Source organism: Cebus imitator, unplaced genomic scaffold, assembly GCF_001604975.1.
Source record: "Cebus imitator isolate Cc_AM_T3 unplaced genomic scaffold, Cebus_imitator-1.0 Scaffold635, whole genome shotgun sequence".
NCBI classification, from domain to species: Eukaryota; Metazoa; Chordata; class Mammalia; order Primates; family Cebidae; genus Cebus; species Cebus imitator.
In genome coordinates this window covers 359,293-375,345 of record NW_016107950.1, presented here as the reverse complement: position 1 = coordinate 375,345, position 16,053 = coordinate 359,293, and the positions used below count along the sequence as shown (strand labels likewise).

Below are 16,053 nucleotides of genomic sequence, written 5' to 3'. Positions count from 1 at the left end.
CTTCTGTTTTGGAAAACCACTTCTGACCCCACTCTGGTGTGGGCACTACCACATTACTGCCAGGTTTGATTAAAACCCCATATTCCGTTATTGGCCTCTGTTGATACCTTATGCAAGGATGGGCATAATGGGAATTAAGATTCTACACCAACCTTACACTGACAGCATGAGTATAAGAGTTAAAGAAAGAGGAAAGAAACATGAAAAGTGGCTCAACAGTCAAAGACAGGTTTATTTTGGAGAATAAACCTGAGAGGGGCTTCTGGTCGATTTTACTCAGGAGCACTCTCTCTTACAGACTAAGAGTATTTATTGGTAAGAGAATATTTCTGTTTGGGGGAGAAGTTTACAGTGGGGTTAGAATGTCTCTGGTCGGAGGAGAGGTTATCTTGGGGCTGACATCTCTCTGGCTGGAGGGGAGGTTATCTTGGGGGCTGGTATGTCTGTGATCAGGGAAGGGTTTGGAATGTTTCTGGTCAGAGATGTTATTTGTGGTTTATGGTCATGCTGACCTTAGTCATTAGACTGATGCCCTTTAAATTTAGGCGATTTTTTTTTTAATCAGGGTGGACTTTAAAATGGCAGTGCTTGTCCAAGACAGTGATGCTTCTGCTTTGTCAGTAGGATCGGGAGGCCTTGTGAATTCTGGCTGGAGCTGAAGGTGCTGGCTCTCTAGAAGCCCTTCTCCTAGACCTCAGCAGGACAGGGGAGGAATGCCTCACTGACACCAGGTAGAGGATGGAAGACTGACTTCACACATTGTCTTCACAGACACCATGGCAGAGGGCGTCACTTACACTGAGAGGGGAAGAAAGTTCAGGCTTTCCCATCAGCATTCTCTCACACCACTTGTCTCAGGGACGTATGTGACCTATGACAGTCAGAGGTGAGGTTGGGAGTTCTTCACTCAGGCTTTGCTGGGGTGTGAGGGAGACAGGGGTATGTTGCATGATTTTTGCTTAATGTTTGGTTTGAGTAGAGCATTTGTCCAAAAGTTTTCTGTCTTACTAGGCTTGTCCTTTAGCTACAGAATGTAGGCTTTCGTTGGGGCTTTTCTGACTGGACCTAGTGACATCTCCAGCAAGACTGTTCAGCATCTAAATAGGAAGCATGTATGAGTGGTATACGTGCAACAAAAGAAAACCTAGGGAACTCCCTGGCGTGTCATTCCTTGCATTTTAGGACCCTTAGCTGATCTACTTTCTTCTCTCCACCATTCAGATGTCTTTGTTTTCGTATCTTTGTTTTATATACAATGTCTTAGGTTTTTAGCTGTGCCTAGTGAAACAAACAGGGAGAAGTGTGTCTACGCCATCTTGTCCAGAACTGGAAGTTCCCTGTTTGTTTTTTTTTAATAGCATACTGTTTTTATTTAATGATTTCAATGTCTTCCTTTTTCTTCTTCAGGTTATTAATTTTAGTTCTTTTGAAGTTTTCTTCTGTCCTTTACATTTTCTCTTTCCCAGTTTTTTCCCCTGTTTGTTTATTTTGGTCATTTTAATTGAAGGTTTTTCCTAAATGCCTAGCAATCCTTGGGTGAATTTAATATTTATTCAGAGGAAGACACCAAATATTTGTTTAGATATTATGTGAGCACGTGTGGAGCTAATCAGCTAGTGTGCTTTCCTGTTGAGTGATTAAAAGAGAAGTTGCTTATTTCATAAGTCAGTGTTTAGACGTCCCTTCTCTTAGGTGGGTCAGTTTCTCCAGAGTGGTATTCTCCAGTCACTTATTGAGGAGATACAGGATTATACCAGGAAAGAATGAAGCAGGGTACTGCGTGGCTCCCTGTTCATGATACAGGTTGTCTTGCTATCCTGTTTTCATCCCAAACTCTCCACTGCTTTCACCAGTAAGTCTGTGGTCCCCACAGTCTGGAGATTCTTGTTCAATTATTCAGGACCATAAGTCTGTCATGTTTGATCTTGCCTGGCAGTTTGAGGGAAGGAGTAATAGAAAGGGGAGTATACACAGTCACATGGCTGACTGAGCTCCTTCACTGAGGGTCATGCTTGCAAACTTTAAATCAGAACCTCCGCCTGCTTTCTTCCCTGCGAACTCCAAGTCATCTGCATTTCTTTAGATAGCTTCTTGTGCTCTGCAGCACCATCTATCCTTCCTACATCCACTTTACCCTTTCCAGAATTTTCGTGAACTTTCTCATCTGCCATTGTCTCATCATTTCTTAATGCTGTCCTTTTGGGAATACAACGATGGACAATAGTTCCTTTAGCCAAACTCAGATTATCCCACCCCAAAGTCTGCTGTCTGACCCTCTCCCCTAGGACATATGAGGACTACCAGGACAGCCTGAGCTACCTTGCCTCTCTCTAATCTACCTGTCTCTCTAGTACAGTAACTCTCAGAGTAGCCTTGCCTCAGAATTCCCTGGAGGGCATTTTAAACATAAATTGCCAACCGTTCCCTCAGGGCTCGAAAATCTGCATTTCTCACCAATTCCCAGGAGTATGGTCTATCTGTTGCTGCACAGCCCAGAGGACCCAGCTGGGTGCCTGTGGGCAAGGACTTGCTCTGAGGCAAGTCTCTTAAATTCTCTGAGTTTCTAAGGGAGGAAATACCAGCTGTTTCTCATCCACAAGGTGCTTGGGGAGAAATAACTAGCTAAAAGCGATTTTTTAATGTAGAACAATATTTGGGAGTTCAAATAAACACATTAGATCAGTGGTTTGCAACCTTGGCTGCACATTGGAATTACCTGGAGAGCTAGAAAAAGTCTCAATTCTCAGGCTGTACCCTAAAGCCACCATGCAATAATTATCCAGCCATCCATTTTCTCTTCCTCCATCTCTTTCTTTCACTGTGTACATATACATATGCATACATTTTTAATTTTAGAATACCTCAGATTAAGCAGAGGATCTATAATTAAATCCTAATCTTGTAGAAAATTCTTATGCAAAATACTCTCATCTCCCAAATACATCTAATCACTTTCCCATCTAACTGTGGGACTCCCTACAATTTCTACCATAAAAATAAACTCTATCAAGGAGCTTAATTTAAAATAAGAACTTCATTTTCCATGTACTTACCTACAAAATAAACATCCGATTCTGTTCAACAAGAGATACTTGAGAGGCAAAAACTCAAGATCTTATATTAAGTAATCATCCCCTCTTTGCTCCAACTGATCTGTCAGTAAGAAATTATAGCAGAGACAGTCGCCTGTACAACTGGAGTAGTGTTGGGTAGAACAGTCAGCCCTGTGATAGTCTCCAGTGAGGGCTGTTCTTGCCAACCCTTTTTTCTAGGAACATATCAGCAAAATCTTACCTCATCCAACTCAGTCCTCCAGCATAGACACATTTTTAAGACAGACTCTTGAAACAGTTAAGAGAAATTTCACCTAGTTTTTAGCAAACAGTACACACAGAGTACTTGGAGATGCCATTGCATAGAGGTTGCTGCTATGAAGTAGGTATTCATGGGGTGGGCATGGGCTGTCTCTCGTTAGACTTGGACAACATGTGGGAAGAAAAGGGTTTCTTCTCCCAGTGGTTCATTCCAAAGAACAGAGATGCTGGTGATGCCCACACAGTTCTAACTATTCTGCTAGTGTGGACATATTTTATTTTGAAATCCTTAAGGTGCCCGGTGCGTAATGGCAACCAGGGATGGTGGTGGTAACGCTGGTGAGGCGGAGCCTTGCATACATTTCAGTGAGCGTCGGCATCTAGCTATAAGAGGTACTGGGCTCTGGAAGTGTGCTTCTGCTTCAGTTCTGCTCAAAAGGGGTGTTGTTTCAGCAGGACCCTTTACCCCGGTTGCTGGCCTTTAAAAGGTATTTCTAATGAGCATGCCAAGTTCAGTAGTTACTTTCAAGGCCTAATTATTTGATCAAAATAGAAGGCTGGATTTTTTTTTTTTAAATCTTGAAAGTAGACATTTTAACAGAAACAAGATTTGTTTTGTTCCTAATCTTCACGTTTTCCAAAATGACTGTGAACAAAGTATTTCACTGGACTCTATACTTTGAGAATTAACCAAAACATAGTGTTAAACCCAAAAGGAACTGGGCAGAGGAAGGATAGCATGTCCCCAGTTGATATGTCCTTTGACCTCTGACCCCTGACCTGTTCTCTCTACTCTCCAGAACCATATGCCCTGGGAGGAACCAGCAGGTGAGAAGCCCAGTTGCTCTTACAGTCAGAAGGCGTTCCACACGGAGCCAGCCCAGAAGCCCTGCTTCACCACTGAGATGGTGACATGGGCCCTCCTCTGCATCTCTACAGAGGCTGTCCACGGGGAGCCTCCTTCACATCCTAGGGGCCTCCCTCACCGCTCACCTGTCAGTGTGGATGATTTGTGGCTGGAGAAGACACAGAGAAAGAAGTTGCAGAAGCAGTCCCACGTCAAAAGGAGGCTGCACATAGGGACAGTGCACAATGATGGAGCCAAGGTAAGCTGTTCCCGGCCAGGAACCCTCAGACTTGCAGGGTATCCCCTTCTCTCTGCAGCTGCCTGTCACTTCCTGAGCTTTCGCTTGACTGTCCTGTGCTGTAGCTTGTCACACTGGACCCCCTATGATTACAGCATGCTGCCTGGGCCACACTGAGTACCACAGGCTAGGGTCTGCAGGAGAGACACTTTGAGCAGCACATTCCCCAGAGCTGCAGAAGTCAGGGCCCCCTCTTCCTTCTCTGTAGTGTGTCTCTGCCTGTGGCCAGCCCCATGCAAGGTAGTAGTGCAGAGAAGACGGCCATTTAATGAGTGCCTACTGTGTGCCCAACACGATTAGACACTGCCCTAGCATTTGCTCTGCCACTCACAGAGGCACAGAACATTTCAATACGACAGTCTTAACCAGTTAAAGTCATTACATTGTCCATTCAATTTTGTCTCTAGGACACTTTAACAACAAGATTTTTTGCACAAAACTGACTGCCTATTAAAAAGTGAATTAATTGTGTAGATATCATGCCCTTTACCCAATCTTTGACAAGAGTTTCTTGTTCTTTCTTTTTATAATTAGCAATATGTATTATCAAGTGTTTGTCAAGTACACATCTCTGAGTCTCACCTTATCCCTGAAGACCAACTTTTTAAAACTGAGGTGAAATTCACATAATGTAGAATTAATCATGTTAAAGTGAACAATTTATTGGCATTTAATATATTCATTCACTGTGTTTTGTGAGCACCACCTCTGTCAGTTCCAAAGCATTTTCATCACTCCTAAAGGAAACCCCGTTCCCATTAAGTAGTCATTCCCCATTTCCCCGCCTCAGACCCTGGCAATACGCTTCCTGTCCCTATGGGTCTTCCTATTCTAGATTTTTCATATAAATGGAATTACGTGATATGTGACTTTTTGTGACTGGCGTTTTTCACTTAGGGTTATGTTTAGAGGTTTATCCGTGTCATAGCACATATCAGTACTTCATTTCTTTGTATGGCTAGGTAACATTTCATTACGTGATTACACAGTACCTGTCTCACTTTGTTCATCCATTCATCCATTGATAGACATTTTGATTGTTTCCACCTTTTGGCTGCTGTGAATAGTGCAGCCAGGACTAGAATATAAATTTTTGTTTGAATATATGCTTTTAATTTTGGGGGGTATGTATCTAGGTGTGAATTACCAGACCATATGATAATTATATAATTAACTTTTAGAAGAATCACCCACCTGTTTTCCACAATGGCTGCCCCATTTTACATTCCCACAGCGGTGGATGAGGGTTGCAGGTTCTCCACAACCTCCTCACCAGCACTTGTTCTCTGTTTGGTTTTGTGGTGATGGTGATTGTTCTAATTATAACATCCCAGTAGGTATGAGTGATACCTCGTTGTGGTTTTTTTTTTTTTTTTTTTTTTTTTTTTTTTTTTTTTTTTTTTTTTTTTTTTTTTTTTTTTTTTTTTNTCCATTTCCCTAATGACTAATGTTGAGCACATTTTCAAATGTTTCTTGGTCATTTATATATCTTTCTTGGAGAAATGCCTATTCAAATCCTTTGCTAATTTTTAATTGTCTTTTTGTTGTTAAGTTGTAGGAATTCTTTTTTTTTTTGAGACAGAGTCTCACTCTTGTCACCCAAGCTGGAGCACAGTGGCATGTGATCTTGGCACACTGCAACCTCTGCCTACTGGTTTCAAGCCATTCTCCTGCCTCAGTCTCTTGAGTAGCTGGGATTACAGGCACCTACCACCATGCCCAGCTAATTTTTGTATTTTTAGTAGAGACAGCGTTTCACCATGTTGGCCAGGCTGGTCTTGAACTCCTGACTTCAAGTGATCTACCTGCCTCGGCCTCCCAAAGTGCTGGGTACAAGCATGGGCCACCACACCCGGCCTGGAATTCTTTACATATTCTGAATGTAAGACCATTACCTGATATATGATTTATAAATATTTTCTCCCATCTGTAGAGTGCCTTTAACTTTTTTGATAGTATCCATTGATGCATAAGTACTTAATTTTGCTGAAATCTATTTTATCTGTTTTTGTAGTTGTTGCTTGTGCATTTGATATCATATCTAAGAATCTCTTGCCAAATCCAAGTAATGAAATTTACTGGTTTTTTTCTAAAAGTTTTTTACCTTTTGCTTTTACATTTAGGTCTTTGATCCATTTTTATTTCATTTTTGTGTGGTGTGTGATAGAGGTCCAATTTTAATCTTTTCCATGCAGGTATATAGTTATCTAAGCACTATGTGTTGAAAGGACTATTCTTTCCCTAAATGAATGGCCTTGGCATCCTTGTCAAAAATCAAATTACTGGCTAAGCATGATGGCTTATGTCTGCAATCCCAGCATTTTGGAAGGCTGAAGCAGGTGGATCACTTGAGGCTAGGAGTTCAACACCAGCCTGGCCAACATGGTGAAACCCTGTCTCTACTAAAAATAAAAAAATTAGCCAGGCATGGTGGTGTGCACCTATACTCCCTGCTACTCGGGAGGTTGAGACAGGAGAATCTCTTGAACCTGGGAGGTGGAGGTTGCAGGGAGCCAAGATTGCACCACTACACTCCAGCATGGGCAACAGAGTGAGACCCTGCCTCAAAAAAAAAAAAAAATCAAATTACCTTAGATGTATGAGTATATTTTTGGGCTCTCAATTCTATCCTGTTAGTTTATATGTCTGTCGTTATGTCAGTAGCACATTGTTTTGATCATAGTTTTATAATAAGTTTTGAAATTGGAATGCATGAGTCTTCTTTGTTCTTTTTCAAAATTGTTTTGGCTATTTGCTGGGCCTTGCAATTTCATATGAATCTTATAACTCAATTTCCATTCCTGCAAAAAAAAGAAAGAAAGAAAGAAAGGCCCTTGGGATTTCTATAGGATTGCATTCAATCTGTAGATCACTTTGGAGAGTAGTGCAATATTAATAACATTAAGTCTTCCAATCCATGAACACTGGGTGTTTTTCCATTTTTGAGGAGGTATTCTTGATTTGTTTTCAGCAGCGTTTTGTTGTTTTCACTGTAAAAGTCTTGCACATCCTTGGTTAAAATTTTTCCTAAGTATTTTAGTCTTTTTGATGACATCATAAATGGAAACTTTTAAAAATTTCATTTTGGGATTATCCATTACTAGAGTATAAAAATACAATTGATTTTTGTTTATTGATCCTGTATCCTGAAACACTGCTGAATTCATTTACTAGCTGTAAGAATATTTTTGTGGATTCTTTAGAAATTTATATGCATAAGATTGTATCATTTGTAAAAATAGATTATTTTACTTCTTCCTTTCCAGTTTAGATGCCTTTGATTTCTCTTTTTTCCCCTACTTGCTTCAGGTAGAACTTGCATAACAACGTAGAGCAGAAGTGGTGAAATGGGGCATCGTTGTCTTCTTGATTTTAGCATTAAAGCTTTCAGTCTTTCATTATCGAGTAGGATGTTAGCTGTGTGTTTTTCACAAATGCCGTTTTATCATGTTAAGGAAGTTCCTTTGTATTTCTAGTGTTTTTATTATGAAAGGGTGCTGGGTTTTTCAAGTGCGTGATCAATTTTGATGACGGTTTTTCTGCATCAACTGAAATAGTCACGTGTGTTTTCTTTGTCCTATTAATGTGGTATATTACATTGAATATGTATTGATCTGCAATTTTCTTATGAGGTTTTTGTCTGGCTTTGGTATCAGGGTGATTCTGGTCTTATAGAATGAGTTAAGAAGTGCTCTCTCCTCTTCTATATTTTGGAAGCGTTTGAGAAGGATTCTTCTTTAAATGTCTTGTAGAGTTCACCAGTGAAGCTTTCTGGTCCTAGGCTTTTCTTTGTTGTGGGGTTTCTGATTACTGATTCAATTTTTTTTTCTTTTCTTTCAGCATCAGATTGGTGAAAAAACAATTCTTTACTTGATCTGTTCAGATTTTATATTTCTTCTTCATCTTCTTTTTTTATTTGGTGAGACAGTCTCGTTCTGTCACCCAGGCTATAGTGCAGCAACACGATCTTGACTCACTGCAACCTCCACCTCATGGGTTCAAGCGATTCTCCTGCCTCAGCCTCCTGAGTAGCTGGGATTACAGGTGTGCACCACCACACCTGGCTAATTTTTGTATTTTTTGGTAGAGACAGGGTTTCACTATATTGGCCAGGCTGGTCTCGAACTCCTGACTTCAAGTGATCCACTCGCTTTGGCCTTGCAAAATGTGTGGGATTACAGGTATAAGCCACTGTGCCTGGCCAGAATTTATATTTCTTCTTGAGTCATTTTCGTATTAATAGCTTGTGTTTTTCTTAAGAATTTCTCCATTTTATCTGCATTATCTAATCTGTTGATATACAGTTGTTCATATTATTTTCTTAAAATCCTTTAAAATTTCTGTAACATCAGTAGTAATGCCCCCACTCTCATTTCTAATTTTAGTAATTTGCGTTTTCTCTCTTTTTTTAAAATCAGTATAACTAAGTGTTTATCAATTTTGTTGGTCTTCATAGAAAATATTTTTGGTTGTCTTGATTTTCTCTATTGTTTTTCTTATTTTATTCCATTTTTAAATTTTTATCTATTTATTTATTTATTTATCGATCTAGAGACTGAGTTACAAGACCGGTATTTGGTATTTTTGGTAGAGACACGGTTTCACGATGTTGCCCAGGCTAGTCTCCAACTCCTGAGCGCAAGTGTTCCACCCACCTCAGCCTCCCAAAGTGCTGGGATTACAGGCATGAGCACCCAGCCTCCATATTTAATATATCTCTACTTTCATCTTTATTATTTTCTTCCATCTATTAGCTTTGGGGTTAGCCTTCACTGCATCCATAAGTTTTGATAGGTTGTGTTTTGGTTTTCATTCATCTCACATTATTTTCTAATTTTGTGATTTCTTCTTTTCTTTTTTGTGAAATCTTATGATTTCTTCTTTGACTCACTGCCTGTTTAATATTATATTAATTTCCAAATATTTGTGATTTTTCCAGTTCTGCTATTGGTGTCTAGTTTCAGCACATTGCAGTCAGAAAAGACACTTTGTATGAATTCAGCCTTTAAAAATTTACTGGCTAGGCGTGGTGGCTCACATCTGTAATCCTAGCACTTTGGAGGCTTGGCAGGCTGATCACCTGAGGTTAGGAGTTTGAGACCAGGCTGACCAGCCTGGTGAAACCCCGTCTCTATTAAAAATACAAAATTAGCTGGGCATGGTGGCACGTGCCTATAATCTCAGCTACCCAGGAGGCTGAGACAGGAGAATCACTTGAACCCAGGAGGCGGAGGTTGCAGGGAGCCAAGATTATACCATTGCACTCCATCCTGGGCAACATGAGCAAAACTCCATGTCAAAAAAAAAATTTACTAAAACTTCTTTTCTGGCCTCACTTATGGTCTCTTCTGGAGAATGTTCCATGTGTACTTGAGAAGAATGTGTATTCTGCTATTGTTAGGTTGAGTGTTCTGTATATGTCTATTAGTTTTAATTGGTTTATAGTATTGTTCAAGACCTCCATTTCCTCATTGACCTTATGTACATTTATTATTGAAAGGATGTTGAAGTCTTCAACTATTATTGCACAACTGTCTATTTCTCACATGATTTCTGTCCATTTTTGTTACTCAGTTGGTAGGTATATATATGTTTGTAATTGTTATATCATCTTGATGAACTGACTTTTTAATAAATCTGTAATGTCTTTCTTTGTCTTTATAACAGTTTTCAACATAAAGCTTATTTTGTCTGGTGCTGGTATAGATACTCCAGCTCTCTTTTGTTATAGATACCTGGTATAGATACTCCAGCCCTCTTTTTGCATGGGATAATTTTTCCATTAATTTTTGAAGTACAGCTTTCCCAGATATAGAATTCTTGGTGGATATTTTTTTTCTTTCCCTGTTTTTTATGCCTCTGGCCTCTGCCTCCATGGTTTCTGAGAAGAAATCAGCTGTTAATCTTATTAGGAACCCTTGTACATGGTGAATTGCTGATTTCAAGATTCACTTTTTATCTTTAGCTTTCAGCTGTTTGATTCCAATGTGTCTCAGTGTGAGTCTTTATGTTTATCTACCACTGAGTTCACTGATCTTTTTTTTTTTTGACTATTACAAAAGTTTATTTCACAAAAAGTCTAATATGAAAATGTGCATGACCTAATTTTTACATCATAGTAAAACAGGCCCTATGGAGAGAGGACATGGGTTTCTCTGCTGAACAGCCATTATTTATACTCGTTCCAAGGCTTCTAACATGATGATAATATTTCCTCGTATTACTACCATTCCAATATTGTTCTGTTGTCCACTAGTCGCCATCTCCACACATTCATCTATCACAAGATTCATAAAGGGATCAAATCCCCATAATATTCCTTGGACATGTCTGCCACCATTTAGTTTCAATGATAACTTCTTGTCCATAAATTTTTTTCAACTCGGGAAGGTGAGCTTTGCTCATGATGGCTACTCCACGGGCACACCACTGATCTTCTTAGATGTGTAGATTCATGTACTTTATCAAATTTAGGAATTATCAGCACTTGTTTCTTCAAAAAGTCTTTCAGGTTTGGGCTATTATAAACAATATGTTAATTAACATAATAACATATATTTTCATTTCTCTGGGGTAAATGCCCAAGAGTACAATTGTTGGGTCATATGATAGTTGTCTATTCAGTTTTATAAGAATCTGCCACATTATTTTCCAGATGGCGGTACCATTTTACATTCCAGCCAGTAATGTGTGCATGATCCAGTTTTTCAGCATTCTTATCAGCATTTGTTGTTTTTTTTGGTATTTTTAAATTTTTATTATTTTAGTAATAGTGATGTAGTGATACATCATTTTGGAAATGGTTGGGTTCTAAGGGGCAATAATGTAGAAAATATTTTCATGTGCGTATTTGTCATTGGTACAGCAGTTCAGGTGAAATTTAGGTGAAATGTGTTTTCCATTCTTTTACCTATTTTCTAACTGGATAGCCTTTTCTTTTTCTCCCCACAAACAATTGAGAGATAAGGCAAGGCATTTTTTTAATTAATAAATTTATTTATTTTTATTATTATTATTATACTTTAAGTTCTGGGACACGTGCAGAACGTGCAGGTTTGTTACATATGTATACATGTGCCATAGTGGTTTGCTGCCTCCATCACCCCGTCATCTACATTAGGTATTTCTCCTAATGCTATCCCTCCCCAATCCCCCTGCCTCCTGCTATCCCTCTCCTAGCCCCCCACCTCCTGACAGGCACTGGTGTGTGATATTCCCCTCCCTGTGTCCATGTATTCTCACTGTTCATCACCCACTTATGGGTGAGAACATGTGGTGTTTGGTTTTCTGTTCTTGTGTCAGTTTGCTGAGAATGATCATTTCCAGCTTTATCCGTGTCCATGTAAAGGACATGAACTCATCATTTTCTATGGCTGCATAATGTTCCATGGTGTACATGTGCCACATTTCCTTTATCCAGTCTATCCTTGATGGGCATTTGGTTTGGTTACAAGTCTCTGCTATTGTGAACAGTGCCACAATAAACATACATGTGCATGTGTCTTTACATAATCCTTTGGATATAAATCATTCTATTATAAAGACATGACCCATTAATGGGATTGCTGGGTCAAATGGTATTTCTAGTTCTGGATCCCTGAGGAATCACCACACTGTCTTGTACAGTGGTTGAACTAATTTACACTCCCACCAACAATGTAAAAGCATTCCTATTTCTCCACATCCTTTCCAGCATCTGTTGTCTCTTGATTTTTTAATGATCGCCATTCTAACTGGCATGAGATGGTGTCTCAGTGTGGTTTTGATTTGCAGTTCTCTAATGACCAGTGGTGATGAGCTTTTTTTCATGTTTGTTGGCTGCATAAATGACTTCTTTTGAGACGTGTCTGTTCATATCCTTCACCCACTTTTTGATGGGATTGTTTTTTTTCTTGTAAATTTGTTTAAGCTCTTTATAGATTCTGGATATTAGCCCTTTGTCAGATGGATAGATTGCAAAATTTTTTCCCATTCTGTTTGTTGCCAGTTCACTCTAATAACAGTTTTTTTGCGGTGCAGAAGCTCTTTAATTAGATCACATTTGTCAATTTTGGCTTTTGTTGCCATTGCTTTTAGTGTTTTAGTCATGAAGTCCTTGCCCCATGCCTATGTCCTCAATGGTATTGCCTAGGTTTTCTTCTGGGGTTTTTATGGTGTTAGATCTTATGTTTAAATCTTTAATCCATCTGGAGTTCATTTTTGTATAAGGTGCAAGGAAGGGATCCAGTTTCAGCTTTCTGCATATGACTAGCCAGTTTTCCCAACACCATTTATTAAATAGGGCATCCTTTCCCCATTGCTTGTTTTTGTCAGATTTGTCAAAGACCAGATGGTTGTAGATGTGTGGCGTTATTTCTGAGGCCTCTGTTCTGTTCCATAGGTCTATATCTCTGTTTTAGTACCATTACCATGCTGTTTTGATTACTGTAGCCTTGTAGTATAGTTTGAAGTCAAGTAGCATGATGCCTCCAGCTTTTTTTTGGTGGGGGGGGGGTTTGTTTGTTTGTTTTTTGCTTAGGATTGTCTTGGCTATTTGGGATCTTTTTTTGGTTCCATGTGAAATTTAAGGTGGTTTTCTCCAATTCTGTGAATGGTAGCTTGATGGGGATACCATTGAATCTATAAATTTCTTTTGGTGTATGGCCATTTCCACAATATTGATTCCTCCTAACCATAAGCATGGAATGTCTTTCCATCTGTTTGTGTCCTCTCTTATTTCCTTGAGCAGTGGCTTGTAGTTCTCCTTGAGGAGGTCCTTCACATCCCTTGTTACTTGTATTCCTAGGTATTTATTCTCTTTGTAGCAATTGTGATTGGGAGTTCTTTGGCTCTCTGTCTGTTATCGGTGTATAGGAATGCTTGTGATTTTTGCACATTGATTTTGTATCCTGAGCCTTTGCTGAAATTACTTATCAGCTTATGGAGATTTTGGGCTGAGATGATGGGTTCTTCTAAATATATGATCATGTTGTCTGCAAATGGAGACAATCTGACTTCCTCTTTTCCTGACTGAATACCCTTTATTTCTTTTTCTTGCCTGATTGCCCTGGCCAGAACTTCCAATACTATGTTGAATAGGAGTGGTGAGAGAGGGCATCCTTGCCTTGTGCCAATTTTCAAAGGGAATGCTCCAGTTTTTGCCCATTCAGTATGATGTTGGCTGTGGGGTTGTCATAAATAGCTCTTATTTTTTTGAGATACATTCCATGGATATCTGTTTTATTGAGAGTTTTTAGCATAAAGCGCTGTTGAATGTTGTCAAAGGCCTTCTCTGCATCTATTGAGATAATCATGTGGTTTTTGTCTTTGGTTCTCTTTATGTGATGGATTATGTTTATAGATTTGTGTATGTTGAATCAGCCTTGCATCCCAAGGATGAAGCTGACGTGATCAAGATGGATAAGCTTTTTGATGTGCTGTTGGATTTGGTTTGCCATTATTTTATTGAAGATTTTCACATCAATGTTCATCATGGATATTGGGCTGAAATTTTCTTTTTTAGTTATGTTTCTGCCAGGTTTTGGTACCAAGATGATGTTGGTCTTATAAAATGAGTTACAGAAGATTCCCTCTTTTTCTATTGTTTGGAATAGTTTTAGAAGGAATGGTACCAGCTCCTCTGTGTACCTCTGGTAGAATTCAGCTGTGAACTCATCTGGTCCTAGACTTTTTTTTGGTTGGTAGGCTATTAATTGCTGCCTCAACTTCAGACCTTGTTATTGGTCTATTCAGGGATTCACCTTCTGCCATGTTTAGTCTTAGGAGGATGTAAGTATCCAGGAATTTATCCATTTCTTCTAGATTTATTTGCATAGAGGTATTTATAGTATTCTCTGATGATAGTTTGTATTTCTGTGGGATTGGTGGTGATATCCCCTTTATCATTTTTTGTTGCATCTATTTGATTCTTCTCTCTTTTCTTCTTTATTAGTCTGGCTAGTGGTCTATCTATTTTGTTGATCTTTTCAAAAAACCAGTTCCTGGATTCATTGATTTTTTTTGAAGGGTTTTTTTGGTGTGTCTGTCTCCTTCAGTTCTGCTCTGATCTTAGTTATTTCTTGTCTTCTCTTCTGCTAGCTTTTGAATTTGTTTCATCTTGCTTCTCTAGTTGTTTTTTTTTTTTTTTTTTTTTAAAAAAGAGTTTTTTTTTTTTTTTTTTTTTTTTTTTTTTTGAAACAAGAGTCTTGCTCTGTAGCCCAGGCTGGAGTGGAGTGGCATGATCTCGGCTCACTGCAACCTCCACCTCTCACGTCCCAGTTCAAGCAATTCTCCTGCCTCAGCCTCCAGAGTAGCTGGGATTACAGGCATGTGCCACCATGCCCTGCTGATTTTTGTATTTTTAGTAGAGATGGGGTTTCACCATGTTGGCCAGGCTGGTCTTGAACTCCTGACCTCATGATCTGCCCACCTTGGCCTCCCAAAGTGCTGGGAATACAGGCATGAGTCACCATGCTCAGCCTCCTCTAATTGTTTTAATCATGACATTAGGGTGCTAATTTTAGATCTTTTGTCATTTCTCTTGTGGGAATTTAGTGCTATAAATTCCCCTCTAGACACTGCTTTAAATATGTCCCAGAGGTTTTGGTACATTTTGTCTTTGTCCTCATTGGTTTCAAACAGCATCTTTATTTCTGCCTTCATTTTGTTATTTATCCTGTAGTCATTCAAGATCAGGTTGTTCAGTTTCCATGTAGTTGTGCAGTTTTGAGTGAGTTTCTTAATCCTGAGTTCTAATTTGATTGCACTGTGGTCTGAGAGACCGTTTGTTATGATTTCCATTCTTTTGCATCTGCCGAGGGTGCAAAAGGGGAAGTAAAACACTTCCAATTTTGTGGTCAATTTTATAATATGTGTGATATGGTACTGAGAAGAATGTACATTCTGTGGTTTTGGAATGGAGAGTTCTGTAGATGTCTATTAGGTCCACTTGGTCCAGATCTGAGTTCAAGTCCTGGATATCCTTGTTAATTTTCTGTCTCATTGATCTGTCTAATAATGACAGTGGGGTGTTAAAGTCTCTCACTGTTATTGCATGTGAGTCTCTTTGTAGGTCATTAAGAACTTGCTTTATGTATCTGGGTGCTCCTGTATTGGGTGCATATATATTTAGGACAGTTAGCTCTTCTTGTTGCATTAATCCCTTTACCATTACGTAATGCCCTTCTTTGTCTCTTTTGATCTTTGTTGGTTTAAAGTCTGTTTTATCAGAGACTAGGATTGCAACAACTGCCTTTTTTTTTTCTTTCCATTTGCTTGGTAAATCTTCCTCCATCCCTTTATTTTGAGTCTATGTGTATCTTTGCATGTGAGATGGGTCTCCTTAATACAGCACACCAATGGGTCTTCACTATCCAATTTGCCAGTCTGTGTCTTTTAATTGGGGCATTTAGCCCATTTACATTTAAAGTTAATATTGTTATGTGTGAATTTGAGCCTGCCATTTTGATGCTAGCTGGTTGTTTTGCCCATTAGTTGATGGAGTTTCTTTGTAGTCAATGGTCTTTACAATTTGGTATGTTTTTGCAGTGGCTGGTGCTGGTTGTTCCTTTCCATGTTTAGTGCTTCCCTCAGGAGCTCTTGTAAGGCAAGCCTGG

At 39.1% G+C, this 16,053-nt stretch overlaps 1 protein-coding gene, 1 long non-coding RNA gene, 1 other non-coding gene and 1 pseudogene across 5 annotated transcripts in view; 2 read left to right on the top strand and 2 right to left on the bottom strand.

Annotated features, from left to right (window-relative positions):
- LOC108295377 overlaps window positions 1-3,691 on the top strand; it is a 14,543-nt gene extending 10,852 nt beyond the window's left edge. Inside the window, exons 3-4 of the long non-coding RNA XR_001821376.2 lie at window positions 784-788; window positions 3,682-3,691. This is a non-coding gene — a long non-coding RNA (uncharacterized LOC108295377). The remainder of the gene's footprint in view (window positions 1-783; window positions 789-3,681) is intronic.
- Window positions 1-16,053, top strand: part of ARHGEF4 (Rho guanine nucleotide exchange factor 4) — a 218,481-nt gene that overhangs the window by 101,549 nt on the left and 100,879 nt on the right. For both annotated transcript variants that reach the window (XM_017517522.2, XM_037734572.1), the window contains exon 3: window positions 4,115-4,420. In XM_017517522.2, the coding sequence (XP_017373011.2) occupies window positions 4,115-4,420 (306 nt within the window). The remainder of the gene's footprint in view (window positions 1-4,114; window positions 4,421-16,053) is intronic.
- On the bottom strand, window positions 3,201-3,317 carry LOC119469370. The gene has a single exon (XR_005198160.1).
- On the bottom strand, window positions 10,502-10,864 carry LOC108295376 (annotated as a pseudogene). Its single transcript, XR_001821375.2, has one exon. The product of XR_001821375.2 is annotated as a small nuclear ribonucleoprotein G-like (transcript).